The 16,337-nt window shown below is 36.4% G+C and overlaps 1 protein-coding gene across 4 annotated transcripts in view; it reads left to right on the plus strand.

The window, feature by feature from the left end:
* Window positions 1-1,523: 1,523 nt before the first annotated feature.
* Window positions 1,524-16,337, plus strand: part of LOC121301841 (ETS translocation variant 4-like) — a 35,598-nt gene continuing 20,784 nt past the window's right edge. For 2 of the 4 annotated variants that reach the window (XM_041231475.1, XM_041231477.1), the window contains exons 1-5: window positions 1,524-1,664; window positions 2,229-2,355; window positions 2,877-2,967; window positions 3,179-3,226; window positions 12,407-12,460. In XM_041231475.1, coding sequence (XP_041087409.1) covers window positions 2,299-2,355; window positions 2,877-2,967; window positions 3,179-3,226; window positions 12,407-12,460 — 250 coding nt within the window. In that variant the 5' untranslated portion in view covers window positions 1,524-1,664; window positions 2,229-2,298. Of the gene's footprint in view, window positions 1,665-1,685; window positions 1,962-2,228; window positions 2,356-2,876; window positions 2,968-3,178; window positions 3,227-12,406; window positions 12,461-16,337 lie in introns of those variants that run through there. The other 2 variants (XM_041231476.1, XM_041231478.1) reach the window with 2 other exon arrangements.

Genomic DNA, 16,337 nt, shown 5'->3' on the forward strand with positions numbered 1-16,337 from the left:
GCAATCAAACCATGTGACCTACAGCAAAGGTGCAGCAGTTTATCCATAACATTGTATTTCAAATATTGGAATCATTTTAAATTACTGTAATGGCGACAAATTTTTAACAAATTCCGACTGACTCCCACAGGAATAACATCTGAATATCTTATACATTTCCTCTGAGTTCTGAAGTTGCCTAATTCATTTTGAATTCAGCGCTGATAATTTGTGTGGATTTAATGACCCCTTATTCATTCCATGTTCCTTTGTAACAAATGATGTTGATTGTGTGTATAAGGCATGCAGTCATGCATGAAAGCATGCCTTATACATGTGATCAACATCTGTAAGGAAATGTGGAATGAATACAGGTAATAAAATCTACATGAATTCACATGGCTGAATTGAAAATGAATTACTCAGTGCAGAAGATATTCAGGTGTTATTCCTGTGGGATCCAGAATAAATTCATTTCCAGTCATTATTTTAAAGTGTTACCGAAATATTTGCGCATCATGAATTCATCAATTCATATACGGTAACCTAGTGTGCCTCCTGCTGCTTCAAGTTATATCAGGAACATATGCTCCCCTGTGTAATTTAATTGCAAGTATTTCACAGAGGAGTGTCCCCGCAGCTAAAATGATGAAAACAAACTGTCAGGAAAGTTTCTAATAATGAAGAGTACAGCAAACTATGGAAAATGTAAGCTTTAGAGCCATTCAGTATGATAGATTTAAACTTTCTTAATCAGGTCTGTGGTGAATTTAGACAGTTGCAGAACAGAACACATCTTTAGTGTAACTTTCCATGTTCCTTTCTCTGCACTTCAAGCCAATAAAATTGAAGAGTTTATCGATCTACAATTTACAGGGTTTCTTACGGACCGTGGAATTTGAACTAGTAATAAGAAACTCCAAAATGGCTTTTGTAAAACTGTTTTGTGGTAGCACACCTTTGATATTGATAGAGATAGCTGTTTAGAGGTAATACCTAATGATTATTATTATTATTATTATTATTATTATTATTATTATTATTATTATTATTATTATTATTATTATTATTATTAATTATTTCAACATATCTATAAATCTATATTTAAAAAAAAAAGCACAGGCGGAAATAAATTAAGTACGGCATGGTGTGGGGGAAGGGTTATGCACACATACACACAGAGACTCTCCAAGAAAACAAAATGTCAGTTTCATTTATAAAATGCATATATGCAAATAGGGAAAAGCGGGTGCCTAGCTGAATATAAATCAATAAACACAGCCTCTAACTGGGGTTTCTCTGCCCTTTTCAAGTTTTTATGAATGGAACTTTTTTTTTTTTTTTTTTTTTTTCTTTTTTTTTTTGTGAATGAAAAACAACTGGCGAACCAAAATTCAAAAGCTCTAGGAGTCCTGCGCTTTCATTGGTCTCCAGTATTCCAGCTCCACCTACGGTTGCTAGGTACCCTTGACGTCTGGCCACTGATTGGCTGGCATGTTTGCTAAGATTTCATTCACAAAGTCAGGTCATTCTATAAACAAAGAGGAAGAAATTCAACAATCAGTCGCTCCCCTGGGCAAACAACTGTTGGACAACAGGTCATTTTCAAATCAACACTTAAACTCTGGAAACATGTAATTAATTGTCAGGATACTTGGAACGTTTGTACATACAAAAACAACCAGGTGAGAACACAGACCGAAGAATACTTTCCAACTTCTGCACTGAATTACTTTATTAGTTTAAGCCAAATGACGTATAAAACCATGAGGTGCTCCGTCTTATTGGTCTAGGGCAGACACATTCTGGCCCATCAAGTTAAAATCCTGGCGGGTATTATTTATTTATTTATTTAAAGTATTCTACTGCATAAAAATATTAATTATTTAAAAAAATGAAAAGTTAGGCGTCAGTAAACAGACATCCGACATCCAAAACTCTTCAAGAAAACTGAAAACAAGACTAACAACAACCAGTTTGGGGTGAGCTATTTTAAAAGTTAAATGGAAACTTAATAATAATAATAATAATAATAATAATAATAATAATAATAATAATAATAATAATAATAATAAAATCGAGTGTGTCTGCTAGTGTTATTTTACTCTGTTCAGCTTATCACAAACAAGGAAACACGAAAAGCAGCTTGTTTGTTCGCTCACGCTTGCCTGTCTGCATTTTTTGTGAATGGGGCTCATTATGTATGCATGTTTTTCGCCTTCATTCACCACTGCCTTGCTTTGCTCCAGCTCTCCCTCGTCCCGTCCTGGCTGCGTGAAGAGAGAGCAACTCAGTCTAATGAACACACACGGTTAACAAATGGATTATAGGATGGATGGATTCTTGGACCAGCAAGTGCCTTACATTTTTGCAAATGTAAGTATAACATATGCTGTATTTATGCTTTTTTTTTTCTTCAACTTTGGGCCGTTGCTGGTCGCACTAAGCTGATGTGTTTATTTATGATGTAGCCAAAATACATTTCGAAAGGCATTATCAACCTTTTTGTTTTCCTCAAATTAAGCGAGATACTAATTATGTTTCCATTGCTTACAGTAACTGAAACAGCAAACGCAGATGGTAAAAAAAAAAAAAAAAAAAAAAAAAAAAAAAAAACTTCACATCGATACTACATTTAACTGTGGATATTTGTTTTAAATGCTCGTTGTTTGCATTCTACGCGTGTACGTGGGAGAAATATGCATGGAACTTGTTTGTCCTACACTACTTTGTGTTGTGTAATACGTCTTTTAAGCTACAAAATATGTAGTTTGTTTTACAGATAAGAAAAAGATACGCGGTTTAATGTATGATAAAAAATGACAATACAAGATAAAGTTTCTACTTTATGGACGACGTTGCTTTTTTTTTAAATCTGGAGTTCTCGTGTTTTGCAGAGATCGCAAGGAAATGGACCAGTAAACGGGCCTTTGACGGCTATGAAAAGGAAATACATGGACACCGAATTGCCTCCTCAGGAATCTGAAGGTACAGTAAATAAAGGTTCGGGAGAGTGTTAGTGTTCGGTTCCTGAAGAATACGTTTTGTTTTGCTCTGCGCAGTGCCTAGCTGTCATCAACATGATTATATTGCTTAAATCTTAATGACTGAACTTCAGAGCCAGCTAATGAATTTGATGCTTGTGTTGTCTGTGTTTGTGATCTCTAACCAGCGCAATTTCTCCCTTTTTTGCTTTCAGATCTTTTCCAGGATTTAAGCCAACTCCAGGAGACTTGGCTCACAGAAGGTGAGACTCTGTTCCTCTTTTTTGTGTGTGTGTGTGTGTTTATGTTTTAATCTGTGGGTTTGTCAGGAATGATTCACACTGGGTGATGACTATGATTCTGTATTTCCTACCTCAACTTGAGAAGCTGGCCAATGGCCAATTTTCTGCTCACATGTAATACATTAGTTAAAATAGCTGGTAAAAAGGGAGATGTATGGGTATTTTGCATTGCTATAATGTAAAGTGGCGCTGTACATCTTATTTACTTTAGGCCACTTCTGTCAGCCTATAGGAGGATTCCCTCTACTGTAGATATTGGAGGGTCTTTAATGAGCTACATGTGCATTCAGATTTCACCTCTGGTTCAATTCACTGGTCCTCTTTTCCTGTGGCTAGCAGTGATTGATTTAAATGATTTAAGCCAAGTCTAGCTGAATGACTCATTTTTGAAGAGGAGTGATGGAATATGCTGTTCGTATTATTTTTATGCCGTAAATTTTGAATTCATTGAGAAATTGTCTTTTGGGTTGGATTCAATCAAAAAATGTCAAGTGACTGAATTAAACCCAAGTTTATGGCACTGCCAAGTAATTTGTAATGTATACAGTGCCACCATCATTTTTTATTTAATCCAGTCTTTGGTTTATGGTGCTAGTCGGCCAAAAACAGAATCCATATTAATATATATTTAAATAAAATAGTTATTAATGGTGATTTTTATTTTTATAAACAGACAAATATTAAGTAGGAGTTAGAGCAGTGAGCAATATTCCGATGATAGAAGACACATTTTACATTGGATTTCCAAACTGGAAAGAAGAGTATGTGATCACTGCCCTGTGATCATTATTAGGGCTGTTGGAAATTCAGCAGGGGTGGCAGAAAGGTTGTCTGCCACATAACTCGCAGTAACGGCTTGGAAATTTAACACAGGGGGAGAAGCCGAATGGAGGAAGGATTAATAAGTGTTTTCAATGCGGATTGGCTTTTGATTGCATATGGGGAAAAACATAAGATGCTGTGCTATTGGGACAAATAAACAATATATCTAATTAGACATAAACAAAGTTAGATTTCTCATTTGGCATGTTTTTGTTCAAATATTCCTTGATTTTGATCAAATGACCACCCTACAAATATATAGGATTGTTCGATTCCCTCTATGCACCCACATCAAAATCCCCAGTCCAGTGTGAGACCTATATTCAAACCAGTAAGAAGTGTCAGAAGTGAAGATTCTGTCAGAAGATTATTTTTCCTTTGGATTAGCCACTGTGGTTACTTCTTGGATATCTGGAGAGAATGACACTGCAGGGGATGTGTAAAATGTTTGGAAAAAAGAATGTCCATTAGATGTAATACTGAAAATTACATTGAGGGACGCACATCCGGTACCTGTACTGTTGTCTCTGATTTTACTATTATTTTATACTATTGACAGATGATATGGGAGTGTATTAGTGCAGAGATGATGGACTAAGAGAAGGAGATGTGATACCTTTTATTGGACTAACTAAACAATAATTAATCACAAGCTTTCAAGACTTCAATTGTCTCTTGTTCAGGAGAGGATCCTTTTGTGACTGCTTAGTTAGTCCAATAAAATGTATCACACCTCCTTCTCTTTGTCTAAATACTCATGATACAAACTGTTGCCGGTGAGACAGTCCTGTGAATGTGCTCTTTTGTCCCAGTAATCACATCCTATATATAAAAAAAAAAAAGTCAGTTTGAGAGCCTGCGAAATGGTATTGGAGAGAGTGGTTTTAATTCTTGCAGGATATGTCCCATCCAAACTGTATGTGCTGTTTACAGTTGTGCTAAGTCATATTTTTCATTTTTATCAAAATGCCTTTGTTTTAGACAGTTTCTATCAAATTGCATGAATCTTATGGTTTTGTATCAGATGGAAATTACATCATATTAAGATATCATTGTGGAAAATATCTGTATTTGTTTTCTCCCCACTCAAGGTCAGAGCAGTCAGAAAGCACCTGTCTTGGCAGTCGTCCAGACCGCTTGCATGCATCATACAGCACCATATTATTTGCTGTTTCTTTCAGGGGTCAAATAAACCAAATCAAATTCCTGATAAACAAAGGAGAGAAACATTTTTGCATTTGGTTTTCTTTGCATGATAATGTTTCTGGTACACTCATTTATAAATTGTTTTGGAAAGAATCGGGACGTGGGCATTGGGCTGTGGACTATATGTCAAGCAGTGATTGGTTGAACTGCAAAAATATGTAAATTAAAATGATCTTAAATAACAGGAAGGTGTGCATTAGTGACAAAGAGTGGTCAATGTGGTGTTCAAGTACCAGAAATGGGTGACACTTTCGAAGGAAACAGCCCTTTTATTAGAAATTGTTGATCAAAGAAGTGAAGGGGTTAATTGCAGTTTTGGTTTTTGAAGGAGAGAGGCAGTCCTACACAGAATTCCGTAGAAAAAATTCAAAAAAAAATTTGGGGTTGATCCCAGTGGCAGAGTAGGGCATTAACCATGCTCCTTAATTTAGTTTACTGTGGTTACAAATGGTAGAAATATAGTTGTTGGTGTCCTCCTGTAACTTATGTGATGCACTTAAACCAAGTTAATGTAGAAGGCAATGTGTTTGCTATTTAGTTGCTGCTGAAATGTACTATGTACTGAATATAAAAGCACTCATGTTATTTTAGGATTAACAAATGTATTTAAGGAATATCCTCTGTTTTTTTTACCCCATTACATCTGTCCTTAATCCTCATTTACTAGTTTCTGCACTCATGCATTTTTGACATGTTTAATAAAGTCACAAGCATATAGTATAGAAAGGGACCAAAAAGTTTGCACCCGGGGTGTGTACTGGTCATTTCTTCTGCACTGAAACAGTGAGTTTATTATGTATTTTCAAAGGAAAGTCTTTCAGGTGGGTAGAGACTACCATCGACAGCCCTTAGTGGTGACTTGTGTACAAAAATACTGTCCTATTGCTACAGAGGATGAAGTAAATCAGTATACACCAGAACCAAGTTGTATCTTGCAAAACATTATGCTGGAAGTAAGGCAGGATGGATTTTGACCTTGTATTGAATGTACTCCTGGGACTACCCTTATAAAAGTTAACATGTTTTCCCTAAGGTTATATTATGCACTTACCATAGTCTACCCTAGTTTGCCATATTTATTAATAGGCTTACCATACCTCGCTATTTCTTTACAATGCTTACCTATGCTTTTAATACACTTTTCTATGCTTTTACTATGGTAAACTTTTATAAGAGCAACCTGGCTTTTTATTTTCTGAATATTCTTAATTCAAAATTATATTGGTTATTTTTCTTTACATGGTAGTCATTTAATAATCTCTTACAGGAATGAATTTAATTTTTGTTGAATACTTTTCAAGCAGCGTTCATTGGAGTATTTGCCCTCCAGCACTAACTGAAACTATGGCTACATTATTAATGAAACACTTCTTAATGTGTTGGTCACACCCTGTCAAAACCTGTCATTGAATACAGATATATTTTTGTAGACGAGAAGTAAGTTTCACAGGAACAGTTATTAACCTGAACCTTTAACCTCAAAACAGATGCAAGGTGCTTGTTGTGTCTTATTGTTTTACTGCTATGGCTTCTTCCCAGGATCTTGCCAGTTGAAGTTATTCAAGGTAATTCCAAATAAAAACACACTTGCACTGACATGAATTTTGCCTCATGAAACACTGTAATGCTCTCTCCTCAGAATCAAAACCACATTTTGTTTGATTGCAGTGTTGTGTCTGGGCTAAAAATAAGAAGCCTCTTTTTTGTTGGTCAACAGACCGCAAACAAGTCAATGATTACTGAAGATCTGCCACAGTGCAGATCATCAAAATAGCCCACTTATTTGGCTAAAATCACTCTTTCATAGCCTTTAAATCCAATTGGGATCTAAGCTATTGTTTAAAAGAGAATCTCAATGTTTTTTTTTAAAGTCTGAAACTATTAGGGACTAATGAATTAAGTGCATATAAAAATTATAATTGTGTTTACAATGTAGTTTTAATATTACAAATCTGAAATTCCAATGATGCAGTGATAGTGAACTCCTGGGGAAGTAATTTGTTCCCTAGTTAATATTTCACTAAGACTACTGGGCTCAATAAAATAGCAGCAACAAGGTTTCAAGAGAAGGATGAAGCACGTGTTCCTAGGTCTGAAACTGAGGCATGTAAACAAACTGGAACGTCAACAAGGTCTCAGACAAAATAGATAAAACTATAAATTATGAAGCAAACGGACACCACAGAATTATATGTGAACCCTTATGTGGACTCAGTTTCTTATACTAACAATGTCAGCTTTGTATTTGTTGCTGATCTTACATACTAATGCCTTGTGTCATCTGTTTTGAACAAAAGAAGTGGTCAAGTCATGGTGCACGTGCTGCAGTAGTTTAGAAATTCAGCTTCAAGCCTGCTTCATCTGACTCTGCATCTGACTCTTTAATATTGCCAATGCCACTTGGTTGGAGCTGTCCACTTTTTATGTAAAGGGATGTCACAAAGGCTGCACGGGTCAGCAAAACTAGATTATGCCTACTGACACCAAACGGAGACTCCAAAAGCAAAAGCAAAGGATAGAACTGAGACTACACATTCACAGCAATTTTATGTGTGAACAATCAATGCAACAGGAACACCTGATCAATTAGAAACACCTGTGAGCCAAATGTCCCAGTACTTATGCTCACTTAAAATGGGGGGGGATGGAACTCTGAAAGTGTTGTTATTCTTAGTTAAAACATACAGCCAGAAATGAAAGGTGGCATTCTGTACTTTTTCCTCATATTCATCTTTTAATCATATTTTTGTATTGCTTGAGATACATCACATTACTTCTGTGATGCATCAGAAGTCATATTCATATAACCTTTGATGTAAAAATTGGGAAGTCTTTAAAACATTTGATCCAACACCTTTCAGGGGCACAGAGTTTTTTTTTTCTTCTTTTTAATGAAAATCTTGATTTCGTTAGTTTTACATTAATTCAAAGTTTCTAGACTGTCGGCTTCTTTTTTGGAAGTCTCAAAAAAACCTTAATGAATGTTAAACAAAACAGTTTAAGCTTTGTAAATGGGGCTTATCAGGATTATCACACTTGAGAAAAATAGTCATTCTGTAATTGGTTGACTTGCCACAAAGGATTAATGTTTGTTAGACTAACCCAAACTGAACTATATTATATCATTACATTTCCCTACCCTTGTTACTAAGTACCAAATAGAGGGACTATCATTTATTAAACATTTGTTCCGGGTGAATTCTAAAGTTCAATGAAAAAGGAAAGGGAAACAGTATATTTGTATGGAGAACAGAAATCCACACGGATCCCAGCTGCTGTTTCTTCACTTGTTTCACTTGGGATGGTAAATCAGCCCAATCAACACCAATGACCTTACCTGTTGACAGTTCAATCTCCATACTCAAATAACTGGTTCATGCATCTCTGTTGTATGCTGAGAATTAATCAGATTATTGGCAAACCTGATTTGATGGTTTGATACTATCATTGAAGTTTGATAATAAAAAAAAAACACGCTGGTAGTCTTTAGATTTATCCAGTGTTACCGACATTATTTTTATTTACCAGAACCAAAACTATATCTCTTTGAAGCCTATGTGCTACTACAATGTTGACAGTCCAGTTTGTTTACAAAAATTATATATCTTAACAAAAATGTGATCTTTTTAAAAAAGTGTTTATCTAAAAAATCCTAGCAAATAATAGAATTATAAGTTAAACGATTTGGTTCTTAGCTAAAGATTCATATTTATTTTATTTATTTATTTAAGGCCCTGAATAAACACAGTCATCCATACTTTTTTGGATGCATTTTGATCAGTTCTTTCAATGCCATTTTTATCATTTTAAGCTTGTTTGCATTTGCAAATCAGATCTATTAATGCTCTGCAAAAGCATGCTTAATGACAGGATTTGCATAACTGATATGCAGTACTTTTCGGGTGATTTATGGCTCACGGAACAGTCTGTGCCCTTTCTAAGTTATTTCAAATGTACTTTTTAAACTTTTCCAGTGCAATATTTGAACAACTTCAGTTTTTAATATGTTTAGCACTATCATATGTGATAAAAAATGGTTTATATGAGAAATGGTCATCCTGCACCCTATGGTAGTTCTAATGAAGGTGAAATAAGTATTTCAATTATGGCTTGTAGGCAAAGTTCCCATCTTGAAAAGAAAATAAGGTTTTGTATTTGTTTGTAGTTTTGGGTTTATAAGCTATTATTATTAACCATACTGTAATTATTCACATGCATAACTTCAAACATTTAACCAAAAAAAAAACACTTGGCACAGAAGACATTAGACAATGCTTACAATACTCTGCTCTGTTTGATATGCTTTTATCTCAAACTTTATTCACAGTCTTGAAATAATAATATTTTTTAAAAAATCATTAAAATGTAAAGCATATTTCACATTAACACATTTTAAAATATTTTTGGGGGAAGTGTGAAGTCAATGGGAGGAATATAAAAAAATAATAATAGAACATGGTTTATTTTTAACATGCACAGTTATTAAAGACATTCATCCTGGGAGGCATGTTTGTAAGCTGTCAGTATTAAAGGCATTTGTGGTTCCTGCTGTTTACCTTGGTGCTGCTGGAAGATGGTGAATAGAATATCAACAAGAACAAACCAGGCATCAGCAATAATAATACTACCGCTTAATCACAACAAAGGGCCCTTGCTGTTCTCATTCCTGGTGTTGCTCTCAATGTAGGTGATGTACTAGAGTGAATAGTGCATTACACTACAGGGGAATGTTTGACCTGGCCTTGTTGTATGTGTGCTTTTTGTGAATGGTTCATTCAGTATTTTGTGATTGTCATTCATAAAACTCCATGAGCACCAGCACCACATATGTTTTAGGATGGTCATGTGTGAAAAAGAAATGAAGTTTAATCCTAAATTTAAAATTTCATTCTGAGAATTACTTTCCTTAGATCAAGCTGTGAATCTGCTTAGCAACGTGATTTGCAACAGTGCAATTTTGCCCGTTTTATTCGGTTGTTTTGATTTGAATGAATGCAGAACAAATTCTGAAAGGAGATCCGGTTTTGAGACAAAATAACTAAAAAAAATCCCACTGCAGCACTTCGTACAAAACAGTTCTCACAAAACATTTTTTATGATTGCTGCCTTGTGAACCAATAGTGAAAATGAGGTCGGTTCTAAATACTAGATGATGTAAAAAGAACTGATTCTATTTACATGGGGAGATGCGATCAAAAAATAGCATTAAAAAAAAAAATCCCGGTTGGGCAACTGCTTACCATTACTGTGCACCTCATTGTGAGTTCAGTGAAACGGGTCGCCCCACAGAGACACAGTGTAACTGTAGATGCTTTATCCTGTATCTAGGTGTGGCTCGGCTGTTTTTTTTCCCAAGTTGTTCAGAGACAAGGGCATGTCTGCATAAATCCTCTGAGGAGGCTTGATTGTATTGTGTGTGACATTAGGAAACTGAGAGCAGACAGGCTCCACGCATTACAGCGGTGCAGATCACTATAGCTGCTGTTCATTCTCAACCCAGGTGAATTTGATGGATTCTCAAGATCTTAACCAAATCTTCTCAAGCTCTGTCTAATGCCTCCATTAGTGTCCTTTCCAAAACAGTTGTCAATTTGAGGGCCAAGGGCCTGATTCAATTAACCTGAAAATGGATTTTAGTAAAATATGAATTAATTTAATAAACAAACGAGGTGCAGATTTTATGTGTGTGTGCACGAATAGTTAGAAAGTTTACAAAATAGGAAAGGATCTCTATGGTGTGCATATTTAAATAAAACACCTGCTTTCCAATAAGGAACATTAACAACTGGTCTCACAGACTCTGGATTGTGCTAATCATGGACTATCATGCCTAGGGTATTACCAAGGGTCAATGAAACCAGTCAGCAGAATCACTGACTTTGTATTGGGTTGTATGACTGACCTAAGATATGAATATATATATATATATATATATATATATATATATATATATATAGATAGATAGATAGATAGATATTGTAACACTTGAATGTTTCTTGTAGACATGAGAATACTAGCTGCCACTTTAGAAATAAAAAAAAAAACCTTCTGCTATCGATCTGTGAGAAATCTGCTCCGTGTTTACTGAAACGTCTCAAAGAAGGTCACTTTAGTCCATTAGTGTGCAGTGAGTGGGCAGTCAACCTTCATAATTGATGAATTAAGTAAGTGCCACACAGTGCTCTGTTCAGGCTGGGAACCAGGAGAAAGCTTTTTCAAATTATAATGAAGCATGTCTCTGGACCATGCAGCAGCACAGGGTAACCTTCTAACTTTTTTAATCTTCCTCTGGTTAAAGGGCTAGGTGGCCCAGTAGGTTAATTCTCTAGTCTCTTGTCACCTTTTGAAACCTGGACTTCTGTTTTGGCTTCTGTTCACTTGAGAGGACTGAATGGCTTGAGGTGTTGAGGACTGTGTGTTGTATATAAGAGATGTGAGGGGAAGTTCTCTGTAGCACTGTCCCTTACCTTTCATGAGCATGCAGTTCACAAGAGAAAAAATAAGCACAAATGTAAATGTTATTAAAGTGTCCTTAGTAATTATTTCATGAAGTGGATGCGAACAATGTGAAGTAAACAATACTTAATATTTAATCTTATTGCTTTTTTATGAATCGGCGTATTTTAAAATATCACCAATATGAGTAAGTAGGTATCCTGAATTCACCAATGAGCACTTGCAAATTTTCATGGTAATAGAGTTACTAAGAGCCAGATTTTTGTTATCACAATCTGAAATTGTGTGTCTTTCATTCCCCTATCATTATGAAAGTGTATCACATATTAAAGTCATTACAGTTTACAAGAAAGCTGTATACGCACTGCAGAATATGTTAAATCATGCTAATGTTATTACTAACTTCTTCTAAGTAGACCTAACATATCAATCATGTTAGCCTTTCAGATTGCTTGTCCCAGTCCTAGAAACTTGCTGTCATTTGCCTCTTGAGTAGCCAAATTGTTTTCACGTTATCATACAGGGCCTCTTTATTTTTTAGCCAATACTGGGAGGTTTATGTTGATAAGTCTAATTTCTGTTTTCCTGTTTTAATTACTGCATTTTTGGTGCCAGCAACCTAACTGTCTTTTGTGTCTGCTTCCTGCTTAATTCCAGCTCAGGTTCCAGACAGCGATGAGCAATTTGTACCCGACTTTCATTCAGAGAACTGTAAGTAACTGACTCCCTGGTTATTAAGTGTACTGTGTGCTTAGGGAACAGCTGAAGGCCTGGGTGGCAAAAATATGTAACTATGCCAGGTTTGTTTAAGATTTGTACTTTTTTTTTTGTTTAACAAGATTCTAGAAAGATTGACCCCAACTTTTCTGAAATAGGGTGACCAGATGTCCTGGTTTGACCAGGACCATCCCCTTCACCCATCAAATGGGTCTTTATAGTCACTTACCTATCTCTCTATCAACTGGAATCCTGAAAGCTAAAGGGTACAACGTACTGCCCGATGCTGTATCATGAGATTGACAAGGCAAATGCATTTTATACTTAATTTCAGGTCCACAATAAATCGACCTGCAGTCGACCTGTTTAATCAACAGAGTATGAAAGTTCTGTTGTATATTACATAAGTTATACATTTCAGAACCTTTGTTTTTTTAACTTTAGAATTGTGCAGTATGTTCTATGCACGGGATGTACACAGGCTAAGGAGTATTGGAATTTTGACAAATTTGGCAAAATCCAAAATTAGTTGATTTCTTATGTTTTTGTAAGAAGCAGTTGTGAATTATGTAAGCCCAAGCTTCATCATCACAGACAGGCTAGAAATTCTTATTTACAAATATTTTGAAAACTACTGAAAAGGGTTTATACTTACTAATGTCTGTTTTAGTCCTCAACTGACTGCAAACTTACTTCACGAAACGTTTTATTTTCATTTTGAAATCCCTCTGGGCCATTAGGAACAAATAAGCATATAGTACAAGGGGTTTAGATGCCTCTTCATTCAGTTTTTTTTTTTTAAATATTATGGGGCACCATTTGTTCAACTTTTCAAATGATTGCCATAAAGTTATAGTGCTTTTGACAAAGACAATGATTCTTGGTGGTAAATCTCCCTCCCGACCTGTGAGGGCACTAAGTAACGGGAACAGAGTGCCCTGGACTGCTTGGCCTGACACTTTGTCCCTAGGGTTAAAAAGAAATCAGTCAATTAGAAAAAGGGCAGAGCTTCGGTACATTAACTCATTGACCCGGAAGGGAAATTGTTTCAGCTGCGGATTGGAGAGTGGCTGCGACCAAGGGGTCATGAGTGACGGTATAAGTAGGGGTCGAAGCGATGTAATCTGTTCCTTCGTTTTGGTTAGAGAACAACCTGGAAGGACCTGTGTTTTGTGAGGAGAAAATTGTGAGTGTTTTGTTTTGTTTATTGTCGCATCAAAATAATACTGTTTGTGATTATTTAGACGACAAAACACAATCCAGGAGCTGTTGCTAAAGGCCAGCACAAACCTGGACAACACTGCACTTTGTTTGCACTAAAGTGCTGTATTTTCACCCCAAGCTCTAGAGCACGCACTGTGGACGGGTGTTTGTTTTTGTGTATGTGTTACGTGTGGGTGAATTAAAGTCGGACTGTTATTTCGGGGCCAACTCGCGGATTACAGATAAACCATACACGCCGTTGTATTGCTTTCCATTGACATTGTTCACCATCAGGCATTTGGATTACTAAATACAACCGTTAAACAACATTGCACCTGGATTATAATTGTCCTAAACACTGTTAACCACTTTGCCACACATGGTGTCAGAACACGGGATCATGGACCGCAATGCACTGGCAGAGCTGCTGGAGGCGCTGGATAGCAGACAGGAGACAGAGGAGAGAAGGAGAAAGGAGTGATTCACTGTGCTCATTGAGAGGGTAGGGCTGGCAATATGCAGCAGCGCCCACAGTGACGGCCCCAAAAGCTCGGGTGCTGAAGATGACGACAAAGGATGACCCAGAGGCGTCCCTGGTCGCATTTGAGTGGCTAGCCACCATCACGTCATGGCCGTGGGAGTTCTGGACGAGCCAGCTGGGACCCTGCCTGATCGTCACTAAACGACGCGGACACCACCAATTGCGACCTGGTGAAGCTGGTCATTCTCGGCCATCTCAACATCACCGCAGAGACTCGACGGGTATGGTTCAGGGAGTACCGAAGATCCCCAGATACACATCCCGGGTTGTTGCAGAAAGGTTGTGTAGAGGTGCTGACAGGTGTGTCTTCTGTCCCCCCCCAACTTGTTTTGGGCGCAACCAACCGGGACACCTATACTGAAGCACTGTCTTCATCTGGTAAAAGCTTAAAACTTCTTTACCAGCTTTTTTTGTTTTAAACCAAACCCATTTCAGGTAACTGTCTGAAATGTTTACATTTTACTAATTTGTTTGAGTGATTTCCAGGCTCTGTTTAAGTAATAATTTAGGTATGGAAAAAAAAAACTGAGGTGTGGGCACTTCTAAGTGTGACTTTCTTAATGTTCAGACTTTTCTTTATCATGGAAAAAGTAACCCAATATAACTTGGAAATCCCATAATGTAACCTAACAAAAAAACAGAAAAAAAGAATAGCTTGCTTTCTTGTCCATGTCAATGCTTTGACTTGTTTCTGTGTGCCGACTAGGCATAGCAAGGCTATACAACCTCCTCCCCAGACAGTCCAAACTCCCCTGTGACCTGGGACGCTCACAGTTTCTATGAATGAACTACTTGTGATGTGTTGGCTGAAACAGGCCATTAGATGCAGGAAGGTAATTGGCATTTATAGTGATGGCTGCTGGCTTAATATGAACAAGTAAATGGAGGCCAGTGTGCTTCCTATGGGGATTGCAGTGAGAGAGGGAGAGAGCTTATAATACTCAGGACACATCAGCAGATTTGTGAGCTCATTATATAATTTTTATTGATGCCAGGAAATCAATGGCAGTATTAAACATTTAAGATGAAAAAGCTATATTCGAGTCTCAAGGATCTCGAGTGAGTCAATATTCCCCAAGATTAATTACACCCCCCCTCCCTTGTTGCTGTCTATTTTGCCCTTGGATGGCATTTATAGAGGCAAATTCATTAGCTTGTTTAAGTGGCGTAACCTGAAGAGTTAACTTTGTCTGCAAAGTAGATTGTAAAAGGTAGTGTAAACAAATTGATTATAAAATGATAGTAACTGTAGCATGACCTCAGCTGGAGGTTGTAGTCTGTCAGAGCAATATAACTTTTTTATGATAAAGAAATTATAGTATGTATGAACCTATGCCTAAATTATGTATATTCTATATTATAGTCTTAAATGTACTACTGCCCTCAAAACTAAGAACATTCAGAGCAATATTCATTTTTAAAATTGCTTGTCAAGTTTGCAAACCTTTGTTTTTCTTTTTTTTAATGGAATATAAAAATAAAATGAACTACAGCACTCTATACAGTGTGTAAGGAGCTATATACTGTCAAAACTGTGATTTGTCCAGTTTGACCATGAACGACAGGTCAAAGTCCGAGACATTTTTGGAAAGGTCTTAGTTACTGTCCTATACATGTTCAATAGTAAACATAAGTCTATCTGCAGTCTGTAAGGAGATATAAGCTGTCAGACATTCTCTGAAAATTAAAAAAAAGAGGTCAAAGTAAAGGTCATATAAAAATAAAGGTTTTAAATCAAGTATACGTAATATTTCACTTATTTAGTATATAGAGTCAGTTGAGAGCTACCAGCATGCACAAACAGAACAGTTCTATGTGACATTGTTCCCAAATTATAGCCAATACAATTTATGGGTGTCTTAGCCGGAGGCCCCCAAATCCGTAAGTCCAATTGGTAAAAAAAAAAACAAACAAACAAAAAAAAAAAACAATAGCATAAATATACAGATATAGTGCCATAGCTGTGCAGAATATCGAATTGATCAGATGAAAGCTGTAGGGTGAGATGCGTTGAGAAAAACTTGTCAGAAACGAGAATAGTAGTAAAGAAACCAAGAGAAAACAACCTCTGCATTTTACAACACAGATAATAATAATAACAACAAACAACAACAACAACAACAACAA

This window comes from Polyodon spathula, chromosome 28 (genome assembly GCF_017654505.1).
Source record: "Polyodon spathula isolate WHYD16114869_AA chromosome 28, ASM1765450v1, whole genome shotgun sequence".
Taxonomy (NCBI): Eukaryota; Metazoa; Chordata; class Actinopteri; order Acipenseriformes; family Polyodontidae; genus Polyodon; species Polyodon spathula.